General features: G+C 35.8%; 1 protein-coding gene across 1 annotated transcript; it reads left to right on the top strand.

The window, feature by feature from the left end:
- Positions 1–4101: 4101 nt before the first annotated feature.
- Positions 4102–20956, top strand: LOC100376656 (uncharacterized). The gene is made up of 10 exons (XM_085507013.1): positions 4102–4481; positions 5882–6011; positions 9695–9795; positions 10980–11035; positions 11263–11389; positions 12703–12878; positions 13170–13290; positions 13800–13907; positions 16060–16179; positions 17955–20956. The coding sequence occupies exons 1-10, from the start codon at positions 4331–4333 to the stop codon at positions 20054–20056; spliced, it is 3192 nt and encodes a 1063-aa protein (XP_085363139.1). The 5' UTR covers positions 4102–4330; the 3' UTR covers positions 20057–20956.
- The last annotated feature ends 115 nt before the right edge of the window (positions 20957–21071 follow it).

Here is a 21071-nt window from a genome sequence, read left to right as displayed (position 1 = left end):
CATCAGAACATGTTTTAGCTGATTTGTTTTAAAATACACAATGTACTAATTTTTTATGAAATTTGTTGAGAATAATTTGATGTTTTAAAATCAGCAAATTTTGCACTTTATATAGTTTATATTTTTGCCAAATACACAAAATGAACCTGTATAACAAATTTGTATAATTTTCAAAAATGTGGGATTTTTTTTCCATTTCATCTAAAATTGACAAAGAAATTATCACAAAATACATAGAAATGTGTAAAATGTTGTGCCAAAATTTTGGCATAAAAAAAGTCATCATGCAGTGATTGTTCGAATTTTACTGAATATGTCGCATAAGACCAATGTCGAACATGGAGCTTAGTGACAGCTACAGTGTTTCTATATTTACACTCCATAGATAATATCTACTAATAGATCTACGTAACCACTTGTATTTTCAGATTTCATCCGGACCACAATTTCATATTTATAAAGCTCATTAAACATAAAATATAACTACTGTGTAGTACTTATCAAATTATTCAGATACCATACAGCACTCAAGTGACTGTTAGACAACTTTTCAACATATAGGTCGAAATAGGTGTACAAAGAATGTGCACTAGATGGTGCAATATCAAGAAAACCAATGCATTTCACATGAGAATCCTTATTCTATATATGCATCATTTAAGGCCAAAAAAAAAAAACTTATGTTGCCCTCAAGTCTGAAAATTGAAAAATTGGGTCGGTCGGTCATTTTTTTTTTTTCATAGACCCTGGGGATCAAACAACGGTCCAGGATCGTAAATTTTTAGAGGAAACACTTTTTACTGCTTAAAATGGTGAGTTTTTAATATTTGGGTCTATTGAAAGAAAAAAAACGCAATCCGATATTTTGCTCAGGCGCTGAGGGCAACAAAACAATTTTTTGTTTGGCCTAATGACAGTGCATAGGGCTAGACCCTCAATCGGATTAGAATTAGAATATTTTGACATCTGTGCATATTATATGTCACAGAGTACTGGTTGGGCTGAAATACAATTTCAAATTGTACCAAATAAACACCCCTGTGAACTGGCTTCTTTGATCTTTCGAAACCCAAGGCAGTTGCTTACTCTTCTGAAAGAAAAACTCTTCACAATGAATTTAACAAAATATTTACTAATTTACATGAGATAGACAAAACAGAAAAATTCAAAACAATTATCAAGGTATCAGATAAACATTAACTGAAAACACTAATCCAATACATTGATAATGCAAACTTGAAAAGAAGCATTTAGTAACTTTCTTTGTTTTTGATACTTTTATAATAATTAATGTGTGTTCATGTTTATTAATTTAACCTTAATACTCAGAGCCCAAAAAGATAGTAATTTATTTACGATGATAATAAAGTGTCATTGTATTGTAATGGATATGCGACATAAGGAACAAGTACACACTACACGCACTTTACCCCACACAGGTAAGGAGTGGGCAGGAAATACCTGCCCATTACAAAGGGTGGTAAATTACGTTACATTATTACAAGGAAAGGCCTAAATCGGAAATGTAAATAATTGTCTAACATAGAAGCTTGCATGCATGCATAAAACTACGAGACAGACACACGTAACAGACAAACGGACGCAAATAATACTGGCGATGTGACACGGCCCTAGTATCTGTCTAATATTCGTAACTTGTAGGAGAGCTGTCTGGGTGGATTCCTTTGCACCACAGAACACATCAGTGGTCAGCTACATAAATTGTAAGGAGCATCCAGTTCAAAACCCAAATCCAGAACGTCATTCACTGGCGAGTTTCCCCACTCGTTAACTGCAGTAGGCCGGTGTTCTGAATTAACCAATAGGGTTATCTTTATAATGCACAGTCCGCGAATCACAATACACGAATGCGTAATTAGTGGTCACGTGAACATTGACATAATTAAACCAGATCGGACATCCACATCATTTGATCACATATGAACGTTCAGATCGGGTTCTATCCAAGTTCTTTTCTCCAGTACTGACAAGAAGAAACATCTTACCACTCTATATTTAACACTTATCTATCGCCCAAAACAACATTGTCTATCTACATTTCCGATTTAGGCTTTTCCTCGTAATAATATAACGTAAATTGTTATCATTTGTTTTTTCTTTATGCTTTTTAATTCTTTACTTTTTTATGTAGTTATTTTTCTTTTACTAATATCTGATTTGTAATCCTTTTCATTCCCTCCGGGGCATTTTGTGTGTTAATAAATAAATATCGTCATAAAATAAACACAAAACACTGCCATCGGGACATGCAACATAAACATGATTTACGTAAAATGCTTGACAGTCGTGACAACATATACAAGGAAAATTAGGTGTTTCCTTTAAATTCGTGACGTATATAATTTTTCATCCTATGTCACTGAGAAATAAATTGGATACCGAGAAATTGCCATGCCTTAGAAATCAAGGTTAAATGAATCCCGTAAAATCATAGACCCTCCAATCCTGTTACATATATATCAATAGAACTCTGGTTCTTTTTCATTTTTATTTTTTCCCCGAACTTATTGAACATCTAATTTTCTATTAACTTTATTCTTACTCTTATCAAATATAACATCTGTGAAAATAAACAAAATTACATAATAATTATTACTTTTTTATTATACCTTTCTACCAAATATTTCAACAGAAAACAATTAATTGTCATACTTTCTTAAAACGAGATCGGTCTTCAAAATTGCCTAGTTAGTCTATCTACCTATACAAAGGAGTTATCTTCTGAATGAGGAAAGTGAACCCACAATCAAATCGAAGATCGAACCAGGATGGCACTCAAGATCAAAACACAGGTAGAAAACAAATGTGCTTCTTTTGTGCATCTTTGAAATCCGAAAGATGAATACCACTTGACCATGATATGCTCATCTTGAAAGGTGGCAATCGTCGCGCCGCGTCCTGTTCGATATGGGACTCATAGCGACGTATACAACGCGTGTAAAATACATTGTTTATTTACATGAAATTCGAACACGCGCTGCGCGACGACCACCGCGCTTTAAATGATAAAAGAAAAACACTAGATGAAGTTCGCACAACAACTTGAAAATTACCAATTTCGCGACCTTTTTGGCAAATGACAAATTTATTTTTCTAACGAGTAAATGAATGTTAACGTAAACATTGTACCTGCTAAATAAAAGACAGCAACACCTCAATTTGTAGATATATTTTATAGTGTTTACTCCGTTTTTTGTTTGTATTTTATTTTATATTGTGCTGTATTCTGTTTTTTCGTATATAGTAAACATTTTGATTCCTCCAGGGGATTTTATGTGTTATCAATAAACTTGGACAGTCTCTGCGCTGGGTTCCCGGTGTGACGTCACGATGTATTAATGAATATGCAAGTAGTTGTGTACTTTCTGAAGCACAGTGGCCTCAGATTCGTGAAGCATCAAATCGGGAAAATCAGGGGAAAAATTATTGGGACAGAAAAATGAACTATAGAGGGCGTTTGGGGGAAACTCGCATCTTTTCCATATGATATAGTCATCTGTGCTAACATAAACTGTAAACCACTCCTGTTTTCAAGCAACGCGTTAGTTTTTCAAATTGTATGCTAGTATTGTTCGACTTTAATTTCACTGCGAAGATTGTTTGGAAGATTTTTTCCAGACTTTTAACTGTTTTTGGCCGTGAGCTTCTAACTGTAGGAACCATATTATTGAGTTTAATTGTAGTTTATAAACTTTAATACAGCAAATACCAAAACTTAAATGTCAGATTTCATTTTAAGGATTTAATTAAGCATTATTCTATTCTCTTCTATTCATAGATATAGTTAAGTGTATCCGATGTCTACTCATTCATTTATTCCAATTTATGTTTTATTTTCCATATCATAGTGGAAAACACGTGCATCTAACATCCTTTCGAAACCAGTTACTTATTGTAACGCTGTCCAAACTCCCAAAACGTGTTCAAATTCATATATCCGTCTATTTCGAAAAGTAGGACCAGGCATTTTTCAGCCACTTTGACTTTGAAACACATCTCCCGGGGTTTCATTCAGAGTACGCCCTCTATGTGTGACCCAATTTCTTTCTGGTCGTGTCTGCACATGCGTAAAAAGCAAATCAAGCAATATGGCCGAATCGAACTGCCATGAATACATCTTGCTGTATAAACATCAAAATATCGTTTTTGTTGTTGTGGACCTTGCTTGTAAAATAATTCGCAATTGAACAGCATCGGTTACGCGAACGTGTTTTGTACTGAATCCGACAATTATCATTGAATTATTGTCACACTGACCTTTTGTTGATTGGAGCGGCGTGACCAGTTTGTCGTATGTGCTTTTTCAAAGATGGCGTCGCTGAACGAGCAGAGTTTTGAACGTAAGCTACAGAATGTCAACACGACCCAAGATAGCATCCAGACGCTCTCACTGTGGTGCATACACCATAAAAGCCAACATAAAAAGATAGTTAATCTGTGGATGAAAGTATTGAAAAAATGTAAGTAACTTTTTATTATTAATTAACTAGTCTTTAATAAAGTACACATTGCTTATAAATGGGACATTTTGTTGCAATTCAAAATAGATGTCACAACCAATATTAATACCAGGTATTATTTACATATCATTTGATATGTCGATTTGTATTTACTGGTTCATAATAATTTTAGCCTCATAAAAATTAAAACAAATTATCAGGGATGAGTGAGTAAATAAAAAATATTCACCTCAAAGAGAGGGAAGGATGAAACAAACCATGGTTCATAATCATACTGTGGTAATACTTTAATTAAATTCATTTCTTGAATACAGTTGTACAGATAGCAAAAAAAATGTCACAATATGGAATTACTAAACATCTCCCGGTTTCTAACCATTTTTAACCACTTACAGGCCGGTATTCCGCGCCTGGGAGGTATCGGTTGGTGTTTAGTACGCTCCTCACAATAAAGTAATAGGATTAAAACTTGCAAGGTTTTGTGCATGTTCAAATCTTGTGTAATTTATAGTGACATTTCTATACAGATTGCATATGATTGTGGTTTGTCCTGGATTTGCAGCGTGTAAAAGATAGGCAACTATAATTATATTTAATCAGCTACTGCTCAATCAAACACTGACATGGGATCCTTCTGTGGGAAAAAAATGAGTGGATGCAATGTTATTATCTTAGTTTTTGGTTCTTTGGTTGCTATACATATAAATACCATGACAAAAAGGGAAGTTGATTGACATTGATGCACTTCAAGTCAGCAGGAATATGCAGTTTTAGGCAGATATTTAACTTTACCTTCACTTTTGTGATGAATATGTTATTTTGTATGGTATCCAGGTTTCTTTTTAAGTTTACAGAGAGAGTATTTTTTTATTGGCACACACAAAATAAAGCAGTTACATGTACACTGTATTCATACTGTGGAATACTTTATTTTCACTGGAATTAATTTTCGCTTAAAAGGCTTTTTGGGCGTTTTGCTTGGAATTTATTTTCACTGATTTTTGATGAGGTTAATGTGAAATATAGAAAAAAAAGTACATTCGCTGGATTTTATTTTCACGGAATTATCCTTTCAGCGAAAAAAGCGAAAATGAATTCCAAGCGAAAATAAAGTATTCTACAGTAATATCCAAGTATCGGTGCATACATTGTAAGATTTTTGTAGGACGCCATACATGTCTATTCAAGTGAGGCAAACAAGCTCACGGCTGGTCATATAATCGACTCCAAATATTATTTTTTAGTTATCGCTGCTATACATATTGCTTGCATTCTATTTTGTATGTCCACTCATTTTTATACAGGATGACCGACCCATGATGGTTTTTGAGTTGGCATTGGTGATCGAATGTAAATATTGAATTATATATAGCCAGAATTATTCTTCTCTTTCTCTTCAGCCAAATCTGCACACAGACTGTGTCTGTTTTATCTCTGCAATGATGTGGTTCAGAATAGCAGAAGAAGGGGAGCGCCTATATTTCTTGAGACCTTCAAGGATGTACTTGAAGAAGCAGCCTCATTGGCAAGGTAAGTTGCAACAATGATTATTTATCTTGTGTGCACAAGTTTCTGATTCATCATCTGTTTCAACCAAGTCCCCAAAAATGTCACAGCGTAATTATCAGGCAATAAACAAAGAACTAAATGTCACGGATGTTTAACAGGAAACTTTCACTTGAAAAACGGCTGACTGGCTAAATAAACAAACAAAACAATGACTGACACATAAGATGATTCTTAAGGGACCGTTAGATATGCCAGAAACACATGGCCAACAACAATTTATCACATTGACCGACAATGTAGAGTGCTTGGTATGACCTTTGTCCTCAGTACACATCATGAAACGTAACAATATAATCATTAAATTAGCAGCTATCAAATTCTATTTTGTTTGTTTATCAAAAACCTTAGTTTCGAAATGAATTTTTTTTTATTCATTTTCCCACCCATTCCTATATGTCAATGCATATATACAACTCAATTAATTAAAAATAATTAATAGGAATTTTAGAAAATTGAATGTGTCACTAAAGACACACAGTCGCTATCACAAGGAAATGCATGTGCTAAACAAATCATGCTGTATAACTCAAAGTTGATTGTAAGTTTGTTTTTACACAAAGCGATTTCATTTATTTGTAAAAATAATTGAAGAACATCAATATAGTACTTGCATTGTTCATTTGCAATTGGTATTCAAATAAATGAAACTAGATGTATTTAATATTTTCTTTTGATTTTTTGGCATTGTTATGGCAATTAGAAATGCTAATCATATGCAAATTAGCAATTGTTCTTTGAGTTTAATTTGTGGAGAATCCTTCACTGTCATACATGTTTAGGCATGATCCTTGCATGGAAAAAAAGGCAAAAGAATTGAGACCTTAATTCCTTTATCAACGCATGGCTCATGGGGAGATGCTTGTTTGTAAACAACATCACACTATGCACAGGTGATGACTCCCTCGCTGTAAACCTATAGTTAATGCTGAATTTAAAATAGTTGCCAGAGAAACTGTTAGTGTTGAATTTATGCGAGTGTAACAGCATAAACACTGCTGTCTGGATCATGATGGCTAACAATAAATTGTTTTTCCTACCAAATTACAGTTGTTTTAAATGCGCGATGTTCGAATTTCATGTAAATAAACCATACAGTGGAACCTCGATTATCCGAACCAAGTGGGCGGGGGCAAATTAGTTCGGATAATTGATTGTCCGGATAATTGATTCGAACCATGAAATAAACACATACGCAGAAAATAAACACAATTTCATTGCTTGCTGTATTTATTTACACACCAATCGTCATCAATACAACACCTTTCTGATCAAACGTGTTCCCGAAAAACCCTGTATGCAAAAAGTACGTACGTCATGAGAGTCCAATCAGTTCATGTATTGCCGAGTAGGATTCTTAAAAAATACATCAAGGCGTTGTTGTTTCAGTTGGCAATTTCTCTGTAGCTTTGCCATTGAACGAAGTTAACTTGATAGGTTCCGCGGTATTTTGAGCTTCGTACCAGTCCATGAAAAGCTGTAACCCAATGACGGCATCGGCAACTGAGATCGGGGGTTCGGCTGGTGCTAAATTCTCCTTTTCTGCGATGTCTTCCTCAATGGCTGTCTCTTGTGTTGTATTTGTCACAATGTCGATTATTTCCTCTTCGGAAAATGTCTCTGAACTGATGTTGTTGTCACTACTGATCTATTCATCGATCTCAGTTGCGTTCAATTCGCCAAGTTCGAGCTCATGGCAACTTTCCACGATGTCTGTGTTGACTAAGTCACCATTAGTAATGACGTCACTGCTACGATCGTTACCAACGTGAAGACTGTTGAACCAACACCCCTTAATGGTCGAAGGTTTTATTTGATCCCAACCGTCGGCGATCATAAACAATGCGTCTTTCACTGTGAAAGTTTTGATGATTTCCTGCAAGTTTTTGTCTTCATTAGCATCATCAACAATGGCATGCAACATGTTACGGCGATAAATTTTCTTCATTGTGGCAATGATACCCTGATCTAGCGGTTGCAGTTTTGACATGGTGTTTGGCAGCAGAAATAAACATTTAATGTTGCTATCCGAAGATTCCACTTGGCTTCCTTTCTGACTGTGTGAACCGGCATTGTCAACAAGCAACATCGCACGCTGAGAAACCCCTACGCTGGCTAAGTGAGACCGCACAGCAGGTACAAACTCTTCTTGAAAAAAGCTGATAGGTCATTCATGCTTTGCTTTGTGATTTGTATTTCATGGGAAATGAGTTCACATCACAATTCTTGAAACAGCGTGGTTTTGCATAGCAACCGATGCACAGAAGTGGCAATTTGTGCGTTCCTGTAGCATTGACACATGGGAAAATTGTGATACGATCTTTCTGAACTTTGTGACCGGAAGCTTGTTTCTCGTCAACCGCAGCAAGTGTTTTGTCTGACAATGCCCTCCAAAACAACCCACTCTCATCGGCGTTGTACAACTGTTCTAGCTCATAGTTTTCTTCTTGCAAAATTACTTGTAATTTTTGACGATATTCATCAACAACAGTGTCATCAACTGACATTTGTTCACCTTGTACGCTGAGTTGTCGGATACGATGTCGGTCATTGAAATGTTGTAACCACCCAGCGGAGATGGTGTGATCGGATAAGACCGTGTCATCATTGGCATGGATACGCTGATAAAGACACATGGCCTTTTGTTGTAACATGGGGCCCCGAAAATGGGAACACCCTCACACGTTGTTATACGAACCATAAAAAGACAGCTTGGTCGAGTTGTTTGTCTTTTGCTGGTTTCATTGACTTTCTTTTCAACACATTAGCAGTGTCACTGTGATCAATAAATTTTTCGATGGTATGTCTTGCTTTCTTTATGTCGGAAAAAGTTGATTTACCGATGTTCAACTCTTGAGCTTTCTCTCCAAGATCTAACCGCTGCAAAATTTCTTTTTTCTGCTCGATGTTCAAAGGCGTACGCTTTCTCTTAAATGATGACATGTTAGCAAATGCTTATGATTATCCCAGGTATGTTCGTTTGTACTGTTCACTAGGGAATCGAGTTCAAATGTGGAGAACACTCTGATTTTGCATGGTTTTTATTCATATCTGATCAATGGGGCGTTTATCGGGGAAATGATCGGCAAAGCTATCGCTCGTCTGCGAGTAACAAAAACGGACGCAAGTGTGAATTTCTCTCATTGTTTTTTTGTCAACACCTCTTACAAATTGTCAACACCTTTAATAAAAGAACTTAACTTTAGTCTCAACAGCTGTTTAGTTGTCAACTATGTGCAAATATGCAATCACATTTGGAATATTTTCTTAAAATTATGAACATTTCGTTGGGACCACGGAAGTTTGTTCGCTATAAGTCTCATATCATCAAACAGGACGTCCTTTAAACAAGGATTTTTGTAACATATTATGCTGAGAATACCAGTAATGTAGGAATTCCTCATAGCATAATTTTCTTATATTAACCAAACTCCTGAAAAATTTGCAAATACAAGCATTCTGAAGATATTTCCATACAACTGTACAATTTGTTATTTGCTTTCTCAGAATTTCCATAAAGATTCCACAACTACTCGGATGCTTCAAATGCAATTTTTGATTTACAAATGTATGTGTTCCTTCAACCAGGGAAGTGTATTTTCAGTATACAAGGCTTAAATGTACATATGTCTCTTTATTGCTTTCAGGGACCCAGCCATCCGACCGAACATTCTGCGCATATTTACTATATGGGAAGAGCGGAGTGTCTTTGATAGTGAATTTGTTGAGAAGTTGCATGCTTCTGTGGGTGAGTCTACTATTCATTATCAGAATTAATAGATTTAATTAATAATTTAAGGTTTTCAATTTTGAAATATCACATGTGGCTCTCTGCTGAGACGTTCCTGGATGACCTAACAGTCAGATTATTTACGTTATTAAATATCTATGATGAACTTGTAACACCTAATACAGGGGTCTTGTCTCAAATTTAGCTCAGGAGATTTTTAGCTCTGCTGTCAATGCAGTCGTCCTCTGTCAGATTTGTTAAATTTGTGTCAAAATATGCAAATTTGGATTTTTAGTGAATATTTTTGTAATTTTTGGTAAAAAATGTTATTTTTGACAACTAGTCTGTCAACCACAATGCCACTTTACTGATTCTTGTTCCATGATAATGAAGACAGGGGAGTTATTTCGACCGTCAGGTCGCTTGTGTCATAATGGCGTTTTGTCACATTTGCCATATTTTGTTTGTAAAACAGTAAATGAAATGATTGACCAAGGATTTTTTTTTAAAAATACTAGCAATTTGCTGAAGTTTGGGTAAAATCTGAATTGCTCATAATGCATTGGATGAACACTAAATTAGTAAAACATACAACTGTCAGTGTCAGTCAGTTGCAATGTGTTGAAACACATCCCACTAAAAAGAAAGTGAATCGATTTTAATTGAGATAACTTAAAAAATAATACATTTTTAGTTGAAATTGATTTGTTCATTACTTAAATTTAAGATTACACCTCTACAGAGATAAACCTTTTGGCCCTTCCAATCTAACATCTAATATAGAAGTAATGGAACTTTCATATTTTGAATACATGGTTTCTTTGAGTTTTCTGTTTTAAAGGGAAAAATAACATTCAACAACATTTGAGTAGTTATTCCTAATAACTGGAATACATGTGAAAGTTGTTTTCATGTGTTTTATCAAAAGCGGTCAAAGTATAGTAATCATTCTTTTAATAACATGCAGGGTTTCCATTATGATTTAGAGTAAGAGAAAAAATTATAAAATTATGGGGAGAAACTGTCATTCTCTAATTGAATTTATTTCAAAGAAGCCGAAAAAGTCGCCTGACAGATTGGCTCGTTATGGACATCTAATTAAAAGCTATGGTATCTGTGTTAATTATGCGTGAATTCTGTCTATGCATTCTCATCGTATGGTTTTAGAGTACGCTAACCATTTCACTTGTTTTATTTTGCAGTGAGTTCAAAGGTCAGAATGCAGAAAGTTAGCACACGATTTTTAGCTGATTTCAGAGTAAGTCTATCTGTCGTGTGTTAGACAATTCGAATATACAGTCTAGTGAGATGCGCGTCATTTGGTTGTCGGTTGTCATGACAACATACGTGTTTGATATGGATCCCATATGACGCATACAACACATATAAAGTATGTTTATTTACACAAAATGTGAGTATTTACTGCACATAGAGCAACACCATGTTTTCTTTCTCCGATATTAATAATTTCTTTATTGTTTGCAGCCGCAGACAGTTACAGAAGGAATTGAGAAGTTTCATCGAATGGAAAGTGAACTTGAACTAAAACAAAAGCAGCTTACAAACTTAAAAGTTGATGTAACAGATACAGAGGCTCTGAGACAGCTGAAAGGTAAGCTGCATATTTATTGAACTTTTTAGCTCCGCTGTCAACTTTATCATATGAGTGATTGTCCGTCGTCCGTGTCAATGTTTTACTTTTTCGACTTCTTCTTGAAAACTACAAGCCTGAATGCTTTGATACTTGGTGTATATGTACCTTGGGTAGACCTCTCTTAGGTTTGTTCATTTCATGTTGATATCTTTAATTCTCTAATTTTGGTGAATATTTTTGTCATTTTTGGTAAAAAGTGATATTTTCGACTTCTTGTTAAAACCCACAAGTTCGATTGCATTTATATTACATATATAGGTACTACATGTGGACCTCTCTCAGATTTGTTGATTTTGTAATGATATCTTTAATTCTCTAATTTTGGTGAATATTTTTGTAATTTTTGGTAAAAAGTGATATTTTTGAATTCTTGTTGAAAACAGCAAGTCCCATTGCTTGATACTATACATATCGTTCATTTTCTAATGATATCTTCTGTTCTTTAATTGAAATGTGCATTGCTAACAGCGGAGCTATCTCAGCCGAGAGGCTGCTTGTTTAATGTACCGGATTTAGACATCAGGGAAAAAGTGAAAGGGCTTAATTTGGTTCTAAAATAGGCATCATGAACTGCTGAAGGTTTACAGTAAAACAAAAAAAACTTGGTATTCCCATTTCATAAAAAAACTATCAGGATTGGTAATATGTATTAGTTTTGATTTTGTTGGTAACGAAAAATATAGTCTGGAAATAGTTAATAGCACATATTATATTTGTATTCCCATCATGCAGTATTTCATAAGCGATTAACCTACTTGTTTCTGAGGTGTTGCAAGCGCCGATTATTACTCAATCGGGATTATATTAATGTGCGAAAAATCAATTTGCAAGTTTATTATGAAATGCGTGTAAAATTCAACTTAGTTTCATTGTAAGCAAATGCTTTCAGCCACACACAAGCGATCGATCGATGAGATACAAAATCTGCCATCTTCGACCTGTTAGGTCCAGTCGATTAATAACAAATCAGAATGCTGGATGGTGCAAGCAAAACATATCCAAAGTAATCGGGAACTTTGGAGATTAAACACATTTTATTTACAGCTCATTGTTGAAACAGATATTCTACATTAAAGAATTATTCGCATTTTAGCGTTCATAATAATGAAATTAGCAAAAGTAATTTTTTATAATTCAACTATTTCTAAAATGAAATAAACATGAGTAATTAAAAATTGAATAGTCCGTGTACTAATTTCGAAAAATCATTCAGAAAAGTGATTTATTTTATACAAGCCTTCTTTTCATGGTGAACGTTTTATTCTTTTTAGATCGTAATGACGGAAAGCGGTTTTCGCAGAATTTTGAAGATGGAGCCATTAAATTAGAAGAATATGTTCGGTCATTGGAAACAGAGATCGCAGAACGTCATAAACTAATAGAAATATTAGAACAGAGTGAAATATTTTATGAAGCCCAATTTAGTGAAGCAAAGATCGTATCAAACGTAAGTTTATTTAATTCTGCCCAAAATTGCAACAAAGTTGATTCTTGTTTTCACAAAATAAGCTTGTTTAATTTTTCCTATAATTTTTTCTCACATAAGAGTCATATTCAAATGGAAATTATCTATATTCGTTCCAAAATTATCTCAGAAATTTTATAAAAATGCATAAAAAATATGCAAAAATGAAGGTGTTTAAAGTTTATTTTTTAAGGTAAATACCATTTTATGATATTTTTTTATCTGAAATATTATTGTTACATATCTGCATGCTTATTTTTGTTTCACGCCCAGGCTTACAAGAATTTTGGTACAAGAGTATCAAATTTGAAAAGAAGATTAGATGAACTGAAGAAATTTCTACCAGATCCAAGCAGTCCTATTCCTTCACCCACAATAGACGCACCTTCACCAGGTAAAGGAACGTTTATAACCATGTTAAGTACAGGGATAAACAAACACCAAAGACACCAAAAAAATTGTTTAGTTTTCACTATTTTTCTCAGTATGTCAATTCACCAAAATTTGAACTTTTGTCACTATGCACAAACTTTAATTTAAATAATTTTTTTTCATGACCTGAAATCATTAGTAAATTATGTCTTGTCATAAAAAAAAATAAAAAACCTTTGGATGCAAAAATTAACCAAAAATTTCACAAAATATTTTTTGTAATATTTTCTATAAAAAACAAAACATCTATCTTATTTCTATTTATTTGGTCCAAAATGAACAATGAAATGTAGAACAATATGTACAAATTTTGGCAATAAAAATTAAGGTGTTCAGAAGGTTAAGCAAATGTGAAAAGTTCTGATTGGAAAAATCATGCTGTTCAGCTGTTGAAATTATGTTGTATGATGTGCATGTTAATCAGCAATCTTTCAATATGCCTGATGTTTATCTGTTTTCTCCTCTCACAAGGTGCTACACCTCCAACTCCACCATATGACCCGAGTCTTGACAATTTTGGTATGGAAGATATGGATATGTCAGACTCGGATGATGATAAGCCTGTCGCAAAAATTATTGGTGAGTTTGATTATTAATTAAAAAACAACAATATAACATGCTATTCAACTTCTGTAAAGTTTATTTTAGCTGGAATTAATTTTTGTAAATGCAGGAAAAAAGGTATATTCTGAGGATATTATTAGTCCCTGTTCAGATGCAGTTCGAAAAATAGGGACTTGACGGATTGACCTCTGTGTGTCTGTTCTTCTGTGTATCCGTGCGTACTTTTGAACCTATATCGTAGACATTCCTGGACCGATTACATTCAAACTTCTCACATACATCATACATAATATGCACATCAATTTGTTCCACGATTTGATTCGAGATGGCCGAATGGCGACCATTTTGTTTTAATGAATGCAGTTCTTGTGCCATATCACTGATATGCTTTGACTGTTTATGTTCAAATTTTATATACTAGTATTCATTATACATCATGACATAGATATACAGATATATTGGTTTTGACTATGATTCAAAATGGCCAAATAGCGGCCATTTTTGTGCTAAAAAATCATCAAAAATCTAGCATTTCTGGCATTTCAGAACCATTTAGCATTTATGGATGGATTTTGTTCAAACTTGGTACATACATTAAACATTATGGGTTACTGATGCACATCATTTTGTTTTAATGAAAACGTTTCTAGAGCCATATCTCTGACAAGCTTTGACAGATTATGTTAAAATTTTCTATATTCATTATACATCATGTTATAGATGTATAGATGTCATAAAAATGGTCGACCGTACTCGTTTGACTATCAGATACAAGATGTCGATCATTTTAATGTTAAAAATCATCATAATAAAGCATCATCTTCTGGACTCGTAGCTGGACACGTAGCTGTGACATGTTTATGTTCCAACTATATTACTATAAACAAAACTATATACCGTACTTCCCCGAGTATAAGCCCAGGGGCCTGAACATGTAAAATTGGTAAAACCTTGGGTTGGCTTATACTCGAGGACCAACTCAAAAAAAGATAATTTTTTGGTGAGTTTAAAATTATAACCATCTTCACAACCACGAAAAATGATCCAAATTACATTTTTCGTTAACAGCGCTGGTCTCGGAGAAATAATACGTCTTTTTGAGAGAAAAAATGCAAAATGAGTCGTCATTGACTTCCACAACACTTTTTACAATGAAGAAACAAACATGTTCATGTTACAATGCGGTTTACATACTGGATGAATTTACAGTGAAAAATGGGCAGGGTCTGTGGGAAAACAGTCGAAGGCAAGATCTTTATCATTATCTTCGTTGTGAAATGTTTGTGATTGTACGCAAACTCCCGATACAAAGCAATTTCCGCCATGGTGTTTTTCATCATCATTTGACTCAAGCAACTTCCTTTGACCTAAAAGTCGCGTCTTTCGTTAACCAATCAAAATGCTGTATCGTTACAGACAAAGTTTTCCGATTATTGACGAAGTAATTTTCTCAAAGCATTGCGGAAGTGAATTACCGCAATGTTAAAATATGATTTTTTTTCCCTAAAAGCTGTTGATTCGCAATTTTCGAAAGTCGTGTCGACGAATAGTTTGCTCGTTCATACCACACCCCATTCACGATAGTCTCAATGGACACGATTATTGGGAAAAGTAAAACGATGTTCAATGACCAGGTTTCATGACTTGACGATCACATTTTGGCGTTTCGAAAACTACTACTTAAAAGAAATATGGATTACTTCAGTATTGCAACATTGGGGTTCATCCTGAGTAAATAACAGGAAAGAAAAGGTGTGAATCTTGTTCTGTACGTTCGCCCATCATGTACCAGTTAAAACACCCTGGGCGTATACTCGGGGATGCCCTCAACTCGTTAAGTGTAAAAAAAACAGGGGTTGGCTTAAACTCAGGAAGGGGCTTATGCTCAGGGAAGTACAGTATATTAAATTTGATAATTAACATAATTTGATGACTGTGCCATGCATGGCTTATTTTCTATGAACCACCCCTTCAAGCGAAAATAAAGTGTTTTACAGTATTTTGTACTCATTGTTTTAATCAGTCGGCTTAATTGTTTATCTGTAGTTATAGAGTAGGGACAGAGAGAGGAGCTACGCTATAATACTTTGGGGTGGGGTAGGGGCACTGAATGGTTTCTGTTTTCATTTCATCTTTGCAATTGACAATCAATAATGTGCTGTTGCAGCTGCAGAACCGATCAAACCCACTGCCAGTGCTGCAAGAACTTTGACCAAACCACGTCCTTCAGCAGCTGACACTAAACCTGTGAGTAAAACTGGATATGGACCAATACCTACAGTTACAGGTAAGTCACTTTGGGTCATTCATCTTAACATCTTTAAGACAATTGTTTGCATATGCATGACAATTCAATAAAATTTGATTTTCATTGCAGCTCCGTTCTGTCAGCGGAGCTGTTCATATAGGTGATTGTCTGTTGTTGTCTACCCGTTGTCCGTCATTAATTGCATTTACGACGACTTCTTGAAAACTACCTGCTCAATTTGTGCATTGCTTGACTTGGCTACTACAATGTCCTTGTATGACAACGGAGCTATTTCAAAAACGAAGAAATTGACAGTTTTGGCAGGAAAAGTTGTAGAGTTTACCGTAGTTGTTCGGGTAAGCACCCAGGGTCTTGAACATGGAAAATTGCCAAAAAATAGGGGTGGGCATATGTCTGGACATCCCCTGCTGAAAAAACGAAAATTCACACAAATTTACCACATGCAGATTGAACTGCAGCAGGGAATGGCAAATGAAAAAAATACATCGGAAATAAATGAACAATATGCAACATTAGATGTATAACAAAAATAATTTATTGCTTATATTGTGACAAATAATAAAAATCAACAGTGAGTTAGGATTTCCCCACCACAAACATGCCCAATACGCGTGAGCTTAAATTAAACTAAAATGTCAGGGGTTAAACTGCATAAAATTATTTCCCGTTTCGACAAATACCGGATTAACAGTCATACACAAACAATAATAATTTACTAATTTACACAGAAAAAATTACGAAAGTTCATAATTGTTTTAAAAAAATTCTCAGATCTGCCTTGCACGTCAAAGTCAAAACCCACAAAGTCCATGTCTGCGTCACTGTCGCCATCCGACAAAATCCCTACAGCTTCATCCTGAAGTTTGTCGATGTCGTCGCACACAATTTAGACTTTAGCTTGGTATGTCTAATCACAATAAAGAGACAATAAAATGGGGTCACGTGCAAACGACTCTGCTCTATCATCTTTGATATTTAAGCATATGCTTTACTGATTGGAATGACATCACTACTAGTGTTTCATCATAGAGGTCAAGTCATTAGCGTGGCATTGCAAAATTGCTGGCCCCAGTTATGGAATTGCAAGCTACTACCAAATATTTTATAAAGCCAAAACAACATCCTTTCAACCACTCTCCCAGCTACGGGTTGCTACAATATTGCAACATTGGTTTCATTGTCGATGACGCTAAAGCCGAACGAGTGCGTCACTTGTTTCGTGGCTCTCGATACTGTAATATTTTCTTGAATCGTTTCTAAGGAAACATAAACCAAATGGCCACAACATATTTCAAAAAGAGAACTGCCATTTCTGCTTTTAATATACATATTGTAGACTTGCTGACTGTTGTGATTCTGATAAAAAAAATCTTGAAACATAAATGTAAATTACATAAACAGTGATTATTTCGTGTTCACCCCTCGTTTTATGCAATTGTCATTTATATTTCAAGGCTTTTTATCAGACTGCAAGGAAGTCAACTGTTAATACAACAAACAAACAAACAAAAAAGACCCTCTGGGGGTATTCCCAGACATGACCTCAATTTCTTTATTGTATCAATATTTGGGGGTAGCAATTGCCTGGCCATGGGCGCTTACCCTGACAACTACAGTAATTACCTGCATTACTGTAAACTGATTTTATTTCACTAGAGACAGTGAAAATCGCAAAATGTCAAAGTGTCAGTAGTGACTTTCACAAAATGCCATAAAATTATACAGTCGATTTAGACTATGTATATACATTAAAATGCCAGACAATGCAATTGATGATGCTCTTTTTTTTTCAGGTGTGACGTTTTCATCGTTTATGTCTGGTGGTCTGCCTTCCACTGTGTTGCCAACATCAGCTGAATCTACACCTGTCCACACCATGTCCACAGTACAGGCGTCTAATATCGTAGCGTACTCGCCTTCATCTAATACCTCAGCGCCATCACCTGTAGGCTCTCCTGTTGATCTTCTGCTCTCACCTAAGCCGAACACGAAGACAAATCCGATCGTACCAGCCGCTGGGTCAAACGTGAACACTGTGGATAGCAAGAACTACAGTTCGTCACTTAGCCTGGGTTCTGGAATGTTAGATTTGGATTCCCGGTTGCAACAGGTCATGCAGAATGCGCCCAGTTTACCACAGTCTCTGTTTCATTCTCCAACACGCTCCGGTCAGAGCCCAAGTATTTCAACTCCGCCTTCTCAGAGAACCATGATCCAAACACAGTCTTGGGGGGATTCACCAATATCAGTGACGAGACACCTGCCAGCACTGTCAAGTCCAGCTACATCAACAAGTGGAGGACTAACACCATCTCAGATCTTAGGACTGGTTCAGGCCAATACACAACAACCTGGCAAAACTGAGCCTGGTAAAACAACACCTTCTGGAACTCCGCTTAGAGATGAGGGAGGAACGCCTGTTCAGGATGAAGACACAAAAGTACCCTCACAGTCGAATCCCATAGATTTTCTCTCACAACTGATCACATCAACAAGAAATGCACAAGGGGGGAATACGAGTTCTAATTTCCTTAGTGGGTTAGCCGCTCTCACAGAAACCATGAAAAGTGCAATGAGAAAACAACAATTGGGGGGCTCAAAATCAAATTGGCCTGAAACTGAGGGTGGTTTTCCTCCACTGGGACTCGATCCAAATAATCCACTGTCTGAATCCATAGCATCTATTGCGACACATAGCCTTACATCTACCGCAGCCTCCATTATGACATCAGCTTCAACACATGTACTGACAACTCCACCGACAAACATACTGACATCACAACCACCACAGACTCTGAAATCACCCGCGTCAATGTATACCCAAGCAGTTCCAACATCATTTCCGCCTCCAGTAGTATCACCTGTTCAATTGTTTTCTCCTACTAGCATGTTTCCTGAACCAATATCGGCAATGCAAACTCCTCTTGGACAGATGCCAGTTGTGGTATCCACTGTTCTTACATCAACGAGTACAGCATCAACTGCAGCATCAATTGACAGCATCACACAAAACCCTGTGGCTTCTGATCACCATTCTGGAATGGAAAATTCACACGATGTTCAAAGCATTATACCGGTGTCATCGATAAACCAATCAGTATCTGCCGCAGTCAGCATGTCTGAAAACATTACAACGAATTACCCCACGACTGCCCAACATGAAAGCTTTGATACACTAGCTGTGTCGGTTTCTCAACCGTCAACAGAGGAACAGCCTGAGCCTCAAATAGAAACAATGGAAAACAGTATCCCTGTAGTTGAGCCAACATCTCCAATACCTGTACTTGGAGGTAGCCGTGGTGGTTTTGCCGCGCCAGCAGAGCAGCCTACAGATGCTGTAGGATTAGAAGCATCGAGTCAGATAAAAATACAAGAGACTTCTCTTGGAGGTGGTGATACAAACTCAACATTGTCAGCTGACACAGAAGGTAACCCGATTCCATCGTATTCTGTTAGCGCAGTCCCAAGTTTAACATCAGTGTATGGCACACCTCAAATGAGCTCTAGTCTTGGCAAGCAGGATTATGGACAGAGTAATCAGATACAACCTGCAAGCTTCAGCGCCCAGAGTTTTACTCCTGTTCAACCGATTGAGCGACTTGACAGGACATACGATAACAGACAATCGATTAATGTTGTGCAGCAAAATGCCCTGGATCCAACAGAATATGCCCGACTGTATGGTAGATCATTTAACCAAAATAGTAACTTTCCTCAGCGTGATTACGACCCGTATAGGCGAGGGGCTGCAATAAGTACGCTGGATCGCAGTAGACAATACTCGGCATCTTGGAGGGGGGATTCCAGGTATGCGAGACATGATCCGTACTACGACTTTGATTATCGGTACCATCCACAGGGAGGTCCTAGAAGGATGCGACCGTACAGATATTAAAGTTAGATTCAGTACCAAAAAAGTTTTATATATTAAGAGACGCATTCATGGTTGTCAACTTTGTTGGTTAACGTACTCTGGATAGTTTAATAGTTTTAAATTTTAATCATGTGTATTTCACAGCGATGTAAATATTTGATAGCGTACTATGTGCAAATTCGCATTGTAGTAAATTCTAGAGTTGTTCTCTCAGTCAAAAATAAACACATTTCCCCTGTATATCTTCTCCATCCTGAAACTTGGAGGTTTAAAACTTTCCTTCAAGTTTTTTTCTTATTTTTCCATAAGCAGAATTGCATTTTATTGTTTCTTTCCACCTTTCAGCAATAGCTTATATTGTGTTTTTTTTGTAAAAAAAAAAAAGTTGCGTGAAGTTTTTGAAAGCTACCAGAGATATGGACATTTTTAGAAATAATCTTGTGTTAACGGCACAGGCTCCGTGCAAGTTTTCGTCTTGCTTGCTGTGACTGGATTTTCATCAATACAAATGTAAGGAACATTATTAAGACATGTACTTTTGATAGAATCTGATGACGATAAGAATGAAAAACTTTTCTAGAGTCCAACCCATGCTTTGTATCAACATTCCATACGCATGTATTAACTCGCACATGTTTTCACCATCCTTCTCTAGTTTCTCAGTTAAGAAAGGATGTCCCAGAATGCATTTGGATCAGTCTCATGACTCCATGTCTATTATTTTATTAATAAATCAGTGTTATCAATTGTTTTCAATTGTAAAGCAACTACAATCTGAGTTTGTTCATCCTCCCCCGCTGTTCTTTGTTATTTCTGTATTGAATTATTATGTTGAGCAATCATGATTTATTTCATTCTAGTTTCTATGTTTTTTTGCGGTAGTTATTAAACATCTGTGTAATACTGCCCTCAACTAAAGAACATTGATATTATTAGACATTTTGTGCACCGATGATGTATGTTGATTATGTAGTTTGGGACAAAGTATACGTGTCGGTTATAATGCCATCACTTGGTTTTATATTGGATCAATACG

The sequence above is a fragment of the Saccoglossus kowalevskii genome, chromosome 13 (assembly GCF_978046115.1).
Source record: "Saccoglossus kowalevskii chromosome 13, keSacKowa6.1, whole genome shotgun sequence".
Lineage (NCBI taxonomy): Eukaryota > Metazoa > Hemichordata > Enteropneusta > Harrimaniidae > Saccoglossus > Saccoglossus kowalevskii.
The sequence above is the reverse complement of the archived record's forward strand: the minus strand, read 5'-3'. Positions and strand labels throughout refer to the sequence as shown.